The 16711-nt window shown below is 43.1% G+C and overlaps 1 protein-coding gene across 1 annotated transcript in view; it reads right to left on the reverse strand.

The window, feature by feature from the left end:
• LOC306971526 (voltage-dependent calcium channel subunit alpha-2/delta-1) overlaps window positions 1-471 on the reverse strand; it is a 225059-nt gene extending 224588 nt beyond the window's left edge. The window contains exon 1 of the mRNA XM_079567840.1: window positions 319-471. Within this exon, the coding sequence (XP_079423966.1) occupies window positions 319-413 (95 nt within the window). The 5' untranslated portion in view covers window positions 414-471. The remainder of the gene's footprint in view (window positions 1-318) is intronic.
• Window positions 472-16711: the final 16240 nt, after the last annotated feature.

The raw sequence follows: 16711 nt of genomic DNA on the forward strand, positions 1-16711 counted from the left end.
TCCCATCCCCTCCGCGCTCTCTTCACCCCCCCGGGCAGCGGCGCGCAGCTGATGACACGAGCCGACATGGAATCACCCCCACGGCGGCGAGCGAGCAGCAACCCAGGTCACCGCGCCCCCCCTCCCTCCCTTCCACCACCTCCACCCTATTGTTTAATCACCCAGCGTGCGCTCCCTCTCTCTCTCTCTCCCGAGGTGTGCAGCTCTACAACCACCGGCGCGTGAGTGAACGTGCCAACCCGCCCCAAGCAGCCAGCCCGGCCAAGTTGCGCACCGAATACCAAACACAAACAACAAAACACGCTACATTCCACTCACATGAGCTGCGTCGGGAACTGCGATGCCGCGGATTTGCCCGGCCACAGGAGCGCCAGGAGCAGGCAGACTCGAACCCTCCCGCAGGTACCTTCCATTATGAACGAAAGGAGGAGAGGAGAGGTGAGGAGAGGAGAAGGAGAGGGGGCGGGGGGGGAGATTCCCAAAAGCCTTCCAGCCAGCCCAGCGCCTCCTCCGTCCTCCGCTGCCTTTCCCTGTTTCCCCCCGTGAAGAGTGACAGCAGCCAGGGAGAGGGGAAGGGGGGGGGAGTGTGTGGCCGAGGCTCGCTCTCCCCTTTCGCAGATTAACGTGCGCTCTCCGTGACGCGAACTAATCCAATGAGCCGACCATGAGGCGCTCTAACAGGTACTGAGGCAGTGTGCGCCGCCTCTCTCTTTCTCTCTTTCTCTCTCTCTCTCCCTCTCTCTCTCTCTCTCTCTCTCCCTCGTCTGGTCACCCTCCCCTTTTTCTTTCCTTCGCAGTTGTGAATCAGATGGTGTTTTGTACACCGGCACCCGCTGATGAGGTCTGTGTATCTGTTAATGCTGTACTTCAATGGGAGGAAGTACAGCTTCTTTTCAACCAGCGTAATCGTATAATCACATGTTTGAGGCACAGAATCAGTTGACAACTTTGTTATAGCACTTAAGACCAGGGGGAAGAACATACAAATTGTTAAAAAAAAAAAGGTATCATGGTTTGTTTTGGGTCGCTGTCACATTTTAGGTGTTGCCATAGTTGATGAAAACTCAAAATTGTGTTTTTTTAAGGGGAGACACTGCAGGCAAAACTCTTTTTTTTTTCAGTTTTTAGGTTTTGGGCCAAATTGGTCTCTGAACATATAAGCTTTCACCCGGAAACAGAAAATATGCCTAATCTTCACAAAAACATGTTTAAATATTGCGCTGATTCAATGTTCCCCATATATGGGAGAACACAATTTCAAGGGCCTTTTTCTCAAAACACATTTTTCTGTCATTGTGGCGACACTATGTCCACGTCAGTCGGACCTAAAGACTTCATATTTTCCAGCCTTGGACTGAACAATATTTGGAAGATTTTTTCAGAGGGATTTTTTATTATTTAATCCCTAGCCCCATTTACTGAGTTTTGAATGTCAAAAAAATAAGGCGAAAACTAAATTTTTGCAAATGTTTACACTAAAAAACAGCTTATTTTAAAACTAAACAAGAAATCCAACATCCCCTCTGAGAAAGTCTTGGCAACTCATTCATCAATAAAATGAAACCATGAATTTGAATGTAGCTCTATCCATTATTCAGATTTCGTCGCAGAAAAGATGGGAAATTTGGGGCATTTTTAGGCATAAAACACCTTGTTCTTATATGAAAATATAAAATGACAGAAAACTTGCCATGTATTTTTTTCTCACATTTATGCCAGTAATCTACAGCAAAAGTTTCAAATTGATATCTGTTAATATACATTTTTTCCCTATTCACCTGCAGTGTCTCGCCTAAGGGACGTGGGCAGGGGTTAAAGGAACAGGCCACCGTTTTTACATACTGAGATAAGCTCTTGCCTGAACTTAGGCGATTCAGACGATTCACGCCCGTGGAAGAGCGTGGTAGCTTCCAACTTCACCCACGTTTGGAGCTATAGGAATACATTGGAAAAGGCCAAATGCAAACAACATCTTTGCTCGTTTTGCGTGACTGAGAGCACGCACAAAGACCAGACAACGTATAAACTCGTCTAAGCTCAGGTAAGAACTTATCTCAGTGTGGAAAAACTGTGGCCTGGTCCTTTAAAGAAAATTAAAACGAAAAAAACCTCGTCTGACAATCACCAACACCACATAAACAAAGTAAAGAGGAGCGTATAAGGATGATTGTTCATTTGTCCACTCTTCAGAGAGAAAATGGAGGAATCATCATCAGATCAGCAGCAGCCACTCCTCGTCCTCGTCGGTTTAATGCGCCTCAATAAAACAGCATCTATCATAAAATCATCGACTTTACGGACATAAACTAATCCATAAACGAAGTCTGCTCTTCCCAAGTGTACCCGAGCGCCCTGGGCAGCAGTAAAATAATACAACCTGCTTAATAAATTAACCTAGTTGTTGCCACAACGCCATCCTGCAGGTAAAGCAGGAAAAAGTGTCGCCCACAGTATAACTTCAGGCAGACACAGGTTTGTACTGATTTGGACAAGAGACAGAGTATAAAAAGATAATGACATTTATTAAATCTGGCATTTTGTATATCATCGTTCTGTATAATTCATTGTTTTCTGATCAATAGTAACCAAAAGTCCACGACAATAATGAAGAGAAAAGGTGATGGAACAATGCAGGGTCACGGCACGATGTCGGCCTCTCTGTATTTCCTCTGATCTGATCGCGGTTTAAAAGTAGCACAGCCTGTGCCTCGTCCTCACAGCCCAGCGTGATGAGCAGCTACTGACGGAATAAAAACAGGGGCGGAGCTGACACGGGCAGCAGAGGGACTGGGGCCCCACAGCACATGAGGGACCACAGGGAAACACTTACACAGGATTTGGACAGTACATTACAAAACAATGAATAATTAGAATTAAAAATAAAAGTAGTCTAATTGCAGCTATAAAAATCATAATGTAGACAGTTCCGATTTTCATGACTGTATAAGGCTGAACAGCATATTCTTGTCTAAAATACAGAAGACTGCACAAACGTTTATCTGAATAATCAGCCATTTCCTGGGGAGGACTGACTGTTGCTCTATCTTTCTGAAAGTATCTCAAACAAGAGCACATATAAAGAAATCTTACTCTTATTTTTGAAACAAATCATTTAAAAGTAATATAAAACACCTTTTGCTACATGTAATCCACACACAGCCTTTTATGTATCGAGCGTTCTGAGTCTTCCAGATTAGAGTTCCACCACCTCCCAAACTCCACTTTAACCACCGGACGTCGGTAGAACTGAAATGATCCCAGGACTTGGGTAATTCTTGTGGTCAGTCATTAACTAATGTTTTGCAGACTTTTTCGCAGAGCAACAAGCCTGGTCGTCATCATGCTGGGACGTTGCTCGCTTTGACTGACAACATCCGAGTCATTTCTCTGGCATTTTGCTCTTCTTATAAAACAGCGGGAGCTGATCCTTGACTCTGAAACAGCCTCCTCCATCTAAACTTTCAACATGTCGATTCACACAGGACAAGAATCACCAGAGGACCTCGGACTTTCAGTGAGTTGAAAAGAAACGTATTAGTATTTCAACAAATTAATTTACATTCTGGACGTTCTGGAAGTTTGACAGGTTGCATCAGGTTTTTGACAGAGAGTCCAATGATCATGTCGTCCAGATTGTTCATTAGTAACTGCTCTGTCACGCAGTTTGAGTCTGTTCTGTGGCTCCGCGCTCAAGCTCTGAGTGTGAACGTCTGACCCCTTCTAACACCGCAAACGTCTCGTCATGTCATAGTCATGTCATAGTCATGTCATAGTCATGGGCCATTTTTACAGTTCTAGTCATAAAAAAGGGGCGTCAACTAAATGATTTTGTCTTCGCCTGTGTGCCTGTGTGTGAGAGTCACTGTTCTATCCTTACAGAGACGTTTCAAATTGTACCAATGTAAAAAAAATAAAAATCTATAAAATCAATGCTGAGGCACCCATGTGTTTTTACGCGCCATGTAAAGAGAGCGCACGCTAGAGGTATTTGGTGCTAATGTCAAACACATCTTCATCACATTTATAAACAGAACCCCAGACCACAGCTGCACAGTGTGAGCAAAAACAAAATGCCTCGCCCCCATTCAAGCGCTGTGTGGTGGCAGTCTCTCGTGGCGTGTTCTCAGAGAATCCCATCGCGATTTGCGAAGGAGTTCAATTTAGTGAGTGCAACGCCTCGAAAACACAGTAGAAAAGCTCTCCTTGCGATATCCAGCTGATTCGCTGGCCCGCCGGTAACACAAGGCCAATCAGTGACAGAGAGACACCGACTCCACAAGTGCAATCGCCCAGAAGCTTCACCGACCTCCACAGGCCGCTGTCCGAACAAACATCACTCGCTGTTCACCAAAACCTGCTCAACCACTCCCAACTGGAGATGATCGCATGTCATGGCCCATTCGCAGCAAACATGACCCTTGATTGTTTGTATTTAAATGTGACTGTGGAAGTCCTCGACAGCCATTGGTGGACTGTCTCTGAGCCTGGTTCCTGACTGGATAATGGTCCTACTGCTTCCCTAGCCTGTGATTGGTGCGCCGCCCCAGAGTCAGGCCAACCCTGGGCTCCCACCTGAACGGCCACACCCTTAAAGGACCTGCCAACATGCCGTTCAGGGCTGCTGGGATTTGATGTGAACAGCATGCCACTTTGCTCTGTGTCTTTTGAATGTGTTGTAAAGACACTCGTAGTCCTTGTGACTTAGTTAGAGACTAGTTTTGTTTTTTGTACTTTGTTTGGTTATTAGTTTGAACTTTGTTTTGGAACCCCTTTTGAAACCTTTGTTCAATTTACCTTTGCATTCCTTTTTAAATAAATCATAACTTTAGTTTTACCATTTCACATCTTGGTTTTGTTACTTCCCCTTCACCCTAGCTGAGCTGGGTCGTAACACACTGGTTATGTTTGTTGAGTTGGTTTGGGTTATTTTAGAATGAGAAAAAGATCAGACATTTTGTAACTTCTGCCATTGAAAGGGTTTGACAAACCCATAAAGGGGCGGAGACTCAGTTCCCATCTGTATAGGACGTTTAAAGAGTTACAACCTTGATGACACCCTAACTCCTCACATGCAGGGAATTCAATCTAGTTTTGCATTTAACAGAACCTCAACCTGTCCCTTCAGCAGAAATACAAGGGCTACAGTAGCCTAAACATTTTCTAACTAAATAAAAACAATGTAATTTCTCCTCATTTTATTCAGGCTTTTTAGAAAACATACACCAACTATCGTCTCCTCTCCCCGAGTGCACCCAGAGTGAGTTCAGATCCGCACGAGGCTGTTAAAATCCCACGCCATCTCCACTCTCGCCGTCTGCGCTGGGGAGAGCAGAGTGAAAAATTCAGCTGATGGCCCATCCAGGCTGGTTACCGTCTCTCTGCTGCTGCTGCTGCTGCTGCTGTGGAGCCGTACACACTCTGGCCCACATGCAACACATAGATTTGTATTGATTCGGCACAGCACTGTCAAATGTGAGAGGCAGGTTGGTTTCAGATGATGTCCCTCGCTCAGATGGGAGTAGACGCTTTGGGAAAACTGCAGCATCATGGGAGATTTCATATTTATGCATTCGAAAAAATCCCAAATACCATTGGACTTTTCAGCAGGAGAATCAGCCGTCAGCCATGTTTAATCCATGTGCCCTGTTCTGCAAAATGAAGTTACACCATCTGTATCTTGGAGATGACCACAGTTGTCCAAGTTCCGAAGTTAGTTGAGTTGCTTCATTGGTCTCCCATGTAGGGAAGTTTGTAAGTCAAAGTAGTACCTCACAGGATGCCTGGCTTATAAGATCTGTAGAGCTATGACAGTGGAGGGTATTTTACATGGTTTAAATGCATACATATCATTAACAATGGTTTAAAATGGGGGAAAATATTGAATGTTGTTCATTAAAAAGGCATTTGGAAGGAAATGAAGTTCTCTACAGCTTATTAATGTTGGAGAAGTAATAACAACCTTCCCCAGGCTTCCCCATGCTGCCTTTTTGTTTACATCTCTACAATCGTTACATGAATTACTAAAAGTGTGAGAAGATCGGATAAGCTAAAAAATTAATCTGATAGTGTTGCTTGCGGAAAGTGCTCTTTAGCCTTTTCTCGGATCGTTGGTTTGTTAATGAAACAATCCCGGATCGGTTGTAGTGCCAGGCGAAAGTGCCAAAACATTTTTCAACGTTCTTGTATCGCCCGCGAGTGCATGTCTGCGCAAACAAGTGCGTCATTTCACACACGAACATCCCCCGGAGCTTGGCTGGAGGAGGGCAAGCGAAGTTCCATGTAGGAAAGGAATTGTGCCCCTTGTGCCGAGCCCATTAGGTGACATGAGCCTTCGGTGCATGTTCTGAACTACATTATAACTGGTGAGAGGAGGCCTTGGTGTAACACTGGCTACGTTTACATGATCAGAATAATCAGATTACCCAATAGTCTCTTCAGGAATCAGAGAATCCCAAACTCCGGGTTCTACATGAGCCAGTACAGAAGAAAAATCATTTAATAAAATCTTTAGATCTTTGTCTTTGTGACATTGGTTTGGCCTCTTTGCTGTATTTTCCTGGTCAGTTTATGCACGTGTGAAAGATCAGAAAGAAATCAGATTATATGAATATCAGATCATGTTTATCAGATTATGCTATTTACACGGCAATAACCTGAGGATCCAGAATTCAGATCATGATCAGATATTTGGTCTCCATGGAAACGCAGCCACTGACAGGTCTTTAGTCTGAGCCAGGGGAACCTAGAGGCCAAGCGCTCACACTCATTTTTGGTGGCCATTTTGTTGATTTGGCACTTCTCCAGAGATGATACTTTTTACAGCAAGTTTAATCATTCCACGCGATGAAAACCTCAACGGACACACATTTACTTGTGAGACAGAGCAGACATTACCTCTCACATAAATGCAGCCAGTTGAATGACTGCATTGAGCACCAATCTGTGGCCCTCCATGCTGTGAACACTTAAATACTATGTGGCCCTCGATAAGAAAAGTTTGGACACTCCTCTGTTCTCACACTGATAAAGTAGCTGGTTTTCCTGGAATACTCTGCGGTGAGAAATCGTAAAGATCAAATGGGAATTAACCGTCCTCCCAGTTGCAGAATTGAGAGTGACATTTCAGCAGCACCGGCGGCCGTTATCCATGACCCCGCCTTGTTCATCCAACCAATAAGACCAAACAATACTGTTGTGTAATCTGAAGTCCAGCCGCAACGCGCCTTCCATCTTGAGCATTTTATTAGACTCTGAGCCCGGGATGGCACTGAGGTGTTGTGAAGTCATTTGTTAATCGTTAAAGGTTATACACTCCGGCGGTTCGCTCTGATTGGATAACGAACTAACAAGTCGGCGACGGGCTGCAGTCGGTGTGAATGTAAAGAAAAAAAGCACAACAACAACGATGTGAGGATGCAGCGAGGGGAGGGGTGCACTGGATGCTCGGGGATTTGGTTATCAATGGTTGCCTAGTAACCACACACCCTCCCTCCACCCCTCTCACCACTCGTCCTCCCGCTCTCTGCCTCTCTTCTTTGGATTGGTCGCTCCCAGATGTGCTGCTGCTGTGGACGCTGGGCGGCCCTGGGCGGCAATAGCCGGGGGTCTGATACCACACATATGCTCTGTCACTGTCAGTGGGCCATTGAGCTGGATCCATGTTATCTTGTGCTCAGGTCACACGGGATCAGAATGACCTCAGCACGGATACGATTTTATGAACATTCACACGGGATAAGCCATGTCAGTAATTAGATCATTTTGACTGACTTTATTTCCGGATGTGATGTATTGTTGTCATCATTAAGGTGTTTCAACTGTCGGGTCATTCCAAATGAGCTTCAACATGTTTCACATATTTTACATATTTTATAACCTCATTATATTGGCTGTGGTGCAGCACTTAGCACTTGTGCTTCTCAGCTAGAAGGTCCCGGGTTTGATCCCTAGACGGGGCCGTTCTGTGTGGAGTTTGCATGATTTCCCCTGCATAGTTTTCCTCCCGGTACTACGGTTACCCCTATCATTAAAAACATGTACAATAGGGATGAATGGTGGCCTGTTTGGAGTGAATGAAGAAAAAATCCTCCGACTATGTGAAGCACTTTGGGCGACTTGTGCCATGTGAAAAGCACTGTACAAATAAACTTACATTCCACTTTAAATCATCATCAGCAAGTACATATTAAACTAGTGTTTAATTAAACTAGTGTTTAATATGTATATGTGTTTTTCCTCAATAATAATAATAATGCATTAGTTTTATTTAGTACTTTTCCAGACGCTCAACGTTGCTTGACTCTCGACTTGGTGGTGATAGGCTACTATTGTAGCCACAGCTGCCCTGCGGTAGACTGAGAGGAAACTCTGCGGCATCGGGCTCTCCAACCACGACCAACCACTCACTACATTCACCCAGGCTTCATGGTGTTGCTAAAGCTGTCGTTCCACATAGCGCGACCCGACCACGCACGCCACGATCTACATGCACATATCGACTCTACCCCGCACACACTTCTGTTTCCACCACACACACAGGAGCACACTGTACAGATCATCATTAAACGTTTTTAGAGCCGCGATGAGAACAAATGTGGACAAATGCTGCCCTCTGGTGGGACTTATGGAAAATACAACTATGAAGGTAAGCTACATGCAAATGTTATGCTAACACCAGCTAAAGCTGAGCTAACATCGGCTAAATGCTAATATTGGCAAAATCCCCTTTTAGCACAGCGGTATGATGAAATATTAAATCCGTATGACCTGAGTGTCAATAGTGAGGACTGTCCACTCTCTCGTTGCCAATCAGAGGCCAGAGTCTGTTCACGTCACATCAGACACGGGTCAGCGCTTTGGCCACAGCCAGAGGTCGGTCCCAAAACCTATATCTGGTCAGACCGGTTTGGCCCTGGCTTTTGTCATGGAAAAGCTCAACAAAGCGGGTGAAAGAGCCATTCGGCTGATACGCGCCTACATGAGGAAATCCACCTTAAACGGTCTCCCAGTACAGACCAGGCCCTTTCTGCTTCGCTTCGAGATCTGCATGGGCAGAGCAAAGGTGGTGTACCAACCCCGTCAGGGCTCATGTTTCTCTTTTCCGCTGCTTCAGTTTTTCAATTCTACTTTACGATACTTTTATCCTGCATTCCAGGCAACCGAAAACTACACTTATGACTTCAGAGCGTTCCAGCTACATAAAGTAAACAAAATGGCTAATGCTACAACAGTTAGCTAGTAAGATGCTAACCTCCACACGGATATAAATCGAAACATGCTACATAACGTTATACTGAGGGCTGTGACCCAAAGTTAGTGGGAGGTTGGAAATGTTACCAGCACCATCAGACTGTGATCCCCCTGTCCCACAGATACGTCGACAGTTCCGGTACATTCACGCTGATCTTATAGTTACAACTTCCCTCAACACGGACCTACGGCACGTATTTCAGAAGTGCAGAACGGTTCGTAAAATACACGGAGGTTGTATGGTACTCTAAAATGTATTTCCCCAGATCTCGTCGAAATCAAAAATCAAGATAAATGCGTCTGCGTCCCAGTCATTTTACCCCAGAGTGCACTGAATAAAAAGAAAACAGTACAATTTACATACAGAATTACCATTTGCCGGGGGGTCAGCTTTCCCCCACTGAGAACACGTAGTAGAAATGTGGGGTTGCCTAGTAACTAAGAAGCTGTGATGAGAACAGTGGTATTTCAAGCAAATGTACTTCAGACGTGCTGTGTGAATTTATTATACAAGCTGGAGAGACTTAACCCTTGTGTGCCATTAGGAACGGGAGCCCTATGGAGGATTTGGTAAGCACTGTTTTTACCCCGCTGTACAGGTGGGTACGGGGGTCACAGACTATTATACACAACTATGGTATGTTCTTTAGTTATATATGTTAAATTACTCATAACATAACGCTCTAAAGCAACACATGAACCGGAATTTAAGACATGCACAGTATAAAGTAAAAATGTTTTATTTTTTTCCCTAAGATTTTTACCTTATGGAGCGAGTCGCTAAGCAAAACATGGTCTGGAGTCATAACAACTGCGGACTGGATTAGGTAGGCAGGGCATGACAGAAAAGGCGGACTGGATTTCTATGATTATGGAGCAGAAAACACAGATTTGGAAAAGACGCTCAGGGTGGGAGAGAAAACACGGCCCCGAATACACTTTGTGGAATTGAAATCTCCAAAGAAGTCAGTGAAAAAATTAAAGTATTTAAAGACTTTATTATACAACAATGACAGCTAATAAGCCTGTGCTAACTCATGGACTATTGAAAGCACCTGAATATAAGCCGTGTGAAGTGTGTAAAGAAGTTTGATTATATTATTCTTTATTCAACCTGGATAGACTCAAACAGACATAAGCAGCGATTAGGAAGATTTATTGACATTTTGACGATCAAACCCCAGCCGTAGACAGCCGTCTTCCCCGGAGCCTGGACACTGGTGGTGGTATGGAAGACCCGTGAAGATGCAGCAGGTGGAAGCCGTAGACAGAAGAGGCGGAGACGGGGTGGAGGAGGGTCGCAGCACAGCTGGGAAGCGAACAAACCATGATTGCTGGGGCTTAAAAGTGGGACCGGGGGCGATGATTGGCTGCTAAGGAGGTGCGGCTCTTACGCTGATGGCTGAGGTGGAGGTGTGGCCCTCTCGGAAGCGGTCTTTGGCTGGAGGTCGGTGATGCTCAAATTACTCTACCAGGTTGAATTAACGCCTAGGCTTCATAACACGTGTCATGTGTTGGCCTATCACTGTCTTCCTCCATCTGTCCACCGGAGCGGGGGCAGCAGGATGCCCTCCCGCGATATAACTAACGTGGCTTCGAATGCAAAATAAATGTGTCAGTCTCCTCAATAGACAAGCTTTATGGAGATGCTGACTTCATTTTATAGCAGGACTTGGCACCTGCCCACACAGAAAGTACCCAAACCTGGTTCAATGACCATCAGATTACTGTGCTTGATTGGCCAGCAAACTCACCTGACCTGAACCCATAGTGAATCTATGGGGAATTTACTACTTGCACATAACCCATAATGCTTTGCGCCTTGGCTACGACCTGGAGGCCTTCGAGCGTGAGTGAAGCTACAGCCAAACAATGATGAAAAGACCTTCTGCTGGGCTCGTAATTGCTCCAACAATCAAAAACGTAATCCAGAACCACAAAAAGGTCTTTTTTTAATGGTATTTGGAAGATTAATATTTGTCTCTTCAATGACAGCTCGCAACGCCATGTTGTTTACAGCAACGAACCCCCAAGGCACAATGCATCATGGTATTGTGCAAGTAGCGAATTGCCAGAAAAAAAGATGTGAGAGAGACATGAGACCGAACAGAAGAGCTGAAGGAGCTGTTGTAGCATCCTGGTCTTCCATAACACCTCACAGTGCCACAGGCTGAGAGCATCCATACCACGGCGTACTGAGGCAGTAAAAGGGGCCCAAAACAAGTACTAAGTACTTATGCATTATTATTATGGTTTTCAGAGGACTGACATTTATCTGTTTGAAATATATTTTATAGATTTGTTTTTTTTTACAAGCTGTTCATCAAAATTATAACAAACAAAGGCTTGACATATGTCATGAGTCTATGTCATACTAGTTTCCCATTTTAAGTTGAATTACAGAAATAAATGAACTTCTGGGCGATATTAATTTTCCGAGTCTCACCTGTATGTTGTGGTCCTTTGTCGGTTCTGTGGAAAACAAGACGTTCTCATCAGTAATGAGTATTTGGATTACATTTATGGAGTAATCCCAACAACACTGGTCTATCTATGAAGATTTTCAGTGGATTTTTTCTTTCAGCAGCAGGACTGTTGAGCCGTATTCATATTCATATCCTGATCTGGCCCTGACAGGAGGCGTGTGCGGGGATTTCAGTAATGAGACAGTCCTCATATGTTTATTGAAAACTGGCTTTGGCCGTCGAGGTGGGAAAAAAAACTCTGGGTAAAAAAAAAAAAGGGAAAAGCACTCAACCACTACAACACGTCCGCTTTTGTTACCGCAGCGTCGTATTAAAATGTATGAATGAGTAGATTTGCTACTGTGAGGTCACTTTTACTGTATAATGAGACAGGGCTTTGTTCTGTCTTTCTCTCTGCTCTGTCTCTGTCTGCTCACACCCCGCCTCGGAAACAAAACAAGAACAACACAATCACGCCTTTCCCCACACGGCTAGAAAAAGCTCCAGCTGCAAAATCTGAAGGAGAAAGGAGACGGTGCTATGAGAAAGAATAGGTGAGGTGTCTGTGGTATGAAGCAGTAACATCACAGAGGATGGACATAAAGTCACGAGAACAGAGAAGAAGCCTGCGGACCTTGAAATACTGCAATTCTACACTAATGAAAGAGGCTCTTTTTGGTCAGAGTTGTGGTGATAATGAAGTTAAAAAGTAGTGTCTAAGTAGTGCCCTATGGCTGATGCTTGTTAGGACTGCAACTAATGATTATGTGAGTAATGAATGAGCAGAAGGGGTGAACCTGCAGGACAAGTTGGAAGAGTTGCTGCAAAAAATGTTCTAATTTAACCAAAAAAGTATCACACAACGTTGCACTTTTGATTGGACTAGGGCACTGTCACTGTAGGGCCATCATCAGGCTGAGCTTCAGTCAGACCTTTCTAAAATGTTTCTAAAATCTTTCTAGTCCACCAGTAGTTTGCATCATGTGAAATTCTCTCTCTAAATGTTTGAAATGTCTCTAAACAAAAGTGAAATACCTGGAGTACATTGCTCCTTCTCTGGGTGACACAGTACATTCTTGTATCTTGAGCTGCACTGCCATCTAGTGGCTGTGTCTCTGCACTACAGTCCTGAGCCCATGAACTGAACACACAGAGACTAATCCAGGATTTAGAATTACACACTTATGGAATCACAGCAAGATGTTGGAATTTACTGGAACTTATTTCACTTTTTAAAAGCATGATTCAGATACAATTGTTCACTTGTGACAATCTTGGCAGAAAACTTAAAAATAAACATTAAAAAAAGGTTCATGAATGAGTCCTTGTTTGTTCGGAATATGGATTTCTCCATGTGGATTTCCATATTGCCGATATTTTTGGAGTGGAAACTCTAAAAATTAGAATATCATTCAAAAGTTGAATTTATTTGTGTAATTCAACTTAAAATGTCAAACTATGATATGATATAGACTCATTACATGTGTGCAAAGTGGCATATGTCAAACCTTTATTTGTTATGATCCGTTGTCTGTTGCCGGATCATGGGGGCAGCTGTTGGAGCTTCCCAAATCACATTGCACCAGCCCATTATGGCTCCTCCTGCAGGTGGTGGGTCCACAGAAGGACGGCCTCACGATTCTCAGGCCTGTTGGCTCTCTGAGCATATTCCTAAGCTCCAACCGGGTTTGAAGTTAGAAGCGACTAAGCTCTTCCATGGGCACAAAGACCAGACAGGTACGCATCTAATATATAATATATATAATAATATAATATAATCTAAGCTCAGGTAAGAACAAATCACAGTATGGAAGAATGGTGGCCTGTTCCTTTAAGGTGGCGGTACAGTCCTTTTTCAAAATATTTGAATTTTGTAATTTGGGGTTTTTACAAGCTGAGCCATAATAATCAAAATTGTAACAAATAAAGGATATACATATCTCAACTTGAATGAAATGAGTCTAATTCCTGCGTGATTTATTGATTTTGAATGAAAAGAGAACAAGGCAAAATCTCAATTCTTACAGATATAAGATAGCTTATTTTAAAAAATATATGTATCTATACATTTTTTTAAGTAATAAAAATATTATTGTAGTCTATCAAGAAAAAAAAGAACAAAATTAAACCTGTCTCTTTGCATTATTTAGATTTTGTCGCTGAAAACATAGTCAGTTTTGATCATTTTTGGGCATACATTATAGAAAAACATTTAACGAAACAAAACATGCAATACTTTTCAACACCAGTAATGGCCTTCATTTGGGTCGAGGATCGTCCAGTGTTTTGAACGTTTTTTTTTTTTCTCGTGACTGCACTTACATCCGTAATGTACTCCCAACAGTTTCAAAATTATATCACTAAACATAAAACGTTTCCCTAGTCACCTGCAGTGTCTCGCCTTAAAAAGACATGTGCCGAGTTGTTTGTTGTCTATTGGATTATTTAAAGCGTAAGTGTAAATTACACGCTCAACACCTTCTATGGTGATGATCCACATGCCATACAAGTTGAAAACCACTATTTTAGAACATAAAGATTCAACTTTCCAACTTTCCCTCAGAAAATGTCTGGTTGCGTCAAAGTGCCATACAAACAAGACTCCTCTTCCCTCCCTAAAACTTAGATTAATACTGTACTTTCTTCTTGATCAAGTATACCATTAAGCCTTCTTCCAATCACAATCATCTCCACACTGGTTTCAATATATTCTCTTTATTAGTTCTTTTTTAGACTCAGGGGGAAACAGCTGAAATTTTTTTACAGCACAATTTGCATAATATCTCAACACGTCCTGTGTACGACCACGAAAACCATAACATGTCGCTTTGATACCGAGTGGAAAACAAGACGACTTTACAAGCAGGGGGGTCTTTACAGTCGGCAAACATTACAGAAAAAAAAAACTATACAACTTCATCTGCTTCTTTTTGAATGGAACCTGGAGGCAAAAAAACAAACAAACAAATACTGACATACCATCAACGGAACATGCAACATCCAAGTCTCGGACAAATACCAGAGTCAGGTGAGTGATTTCGACAAATCGAGTTCCGAAAAGTATGGTTTTCACAGATAGATTGGTGGACATTTAGCACGCACCCAGGGCCGGTTCGGGCAAGTAGCGGACGAGGCTAATATGTGGCCCCCAAAATCCACTAACTTTGGACATTGGTAAAGAGATAGTTGACATGTGAAGTGCATAGGACACATTAGACAAAGAATATACAGTACATACACTGCCTGACCAAAGGATGTCACTAACTGATCTGACCTGAGGTTGCTCCAGTTGGTCAGGTCTAAGTTCAGCAACACCATGTGCCCAAAGAATGAGATCTGTTGACGACCTGGACATCCTGAATGATCACGTTGTTCCATCAGTGGATCTTTTCCTCCCTGATGGATATTCCAAGATGATAAAGCCAGGATTAATGGTGAATTAATGGTGTTAAAAAGTGGTTCAGGGATCATGACATGGATCATCGGACGCCATAGAGTCCAGCTCTTAACCCCATTGAGGATCTTTGGGATGTGCTGGACCTCGAAGGCTTTGCACAGTGGTTACTAGGGCTGGGACGATCCACTTTCTGTCATGATCTGATACGTATCGCGATACTCTGGGGCCGATCCGATACGCATTGCGATACAATAAGTAATGATGATTTTTAATATGTCTATGTTTCAGGCATTTCCTATTGGGAAGAGGCCTAGTGGAAGGCCCAGGGCATGCGGGTGGGACTATGTCTCCGAGCTGGCTCTCTGCTGAGACTGCTGCCCTAATAAAGCAGAAGAAAATGGATGGATGGATGGAATATGTTTACCTTAAAATGGAAAAACAAAGGAGTACAGAATAAAAAATCCTCCAAACACAAGTATTAAAAGCATCGAATCTTGGTATTGCAGCACAAAGTATTGCGATCCAAATCCATCCATCGATATTTTGTCCCAGCCCTAGTGGTTACACTCTCCCATCATCAGTACAAGATCTCTGTGAAAAATGAATGAGACACTGGATCGTCTACAAGGTCAGGCAGTGAATGTACAGTAACTGTCATACACACTTTAACAGGGGAATTACCGGTTGATCATTTTGACATAAAGGTTTTGTTTGGAATCAAATCCCCCCACAGAACACAGGCAACAACTTCTATGCCAAATATCCAAGAAAAAAGCTTTATAGAAAGGTCAATTCTACAACCAAGAGTTTGTAAAATCGAGGGAGAAACAAAGGAAAGACACAGCTCTTTTCAACAGGTCTTTTACCATCAAAGAGAAGTGTCCAAAGGTTTGATTCCATACAAACAGGACTCCCACAGTTGTCATTTTGAAAAGTGGGGACTACAAACAGCCTGTTACACAAACCCCCGCTAAAAGCTCCAATCGGCCCTGGCGGCGCGCTCCCTGTTGACAACTATAGACGGGCATCGCTGTACAATTACACAGATGATATTGTTGCTCTCTTGTTATTTTTTCTTTGTTTTATACACGCACATGCTCAGACAAATATAAACATTCAACCTTTGTAGAAAATAAATTACTTTATGTACACGTAGTCACATTCACGCTCCTCCGTAAACAAAACGAACGGTTCACGATTACAAGCAGATTGGATATTTTCTCTAGAGGGGAATGACACAGTTGGACAGATGGGATATTTAAGTTACTGTACAATGTTCCAACCAGCTTGTGCATTTCATAGTTTTTTTGCCACATAAATATCTATTTTCCGTTCACTTAGACTTTTCAATCCACACGTTTCATATTTGTATTTCCATGACAAGAAAATAAACTATCGGTAAAGTGCACAAGCTCCGAGTGGATGCCAACGCCTCAAGTGGAGTCAACACCGACATTTTTGTCTAAAATCTCTTAAAAAAATCTCTTGGAAAACATGTAAAAATTAAAATAATTCTTTATCCGACACGACATTTACAGTAGTTGAAAAAAACGAAACCCAAAAAATAAATAAATAAATCGCATTCAAACACATGTTGCAT

This window comes from Gobius niger (assembly GCF_951799975.1).
Source record: "Gobius niger genome assembly, chromosome: 12".
Classification (NCBI taxonomy): domain Eukaryota; kingdom Metazoa; phylum Chordata; class Actinopteri; order Gobiiformes; family Gobiidae; genus Gobius; species Gobius niger.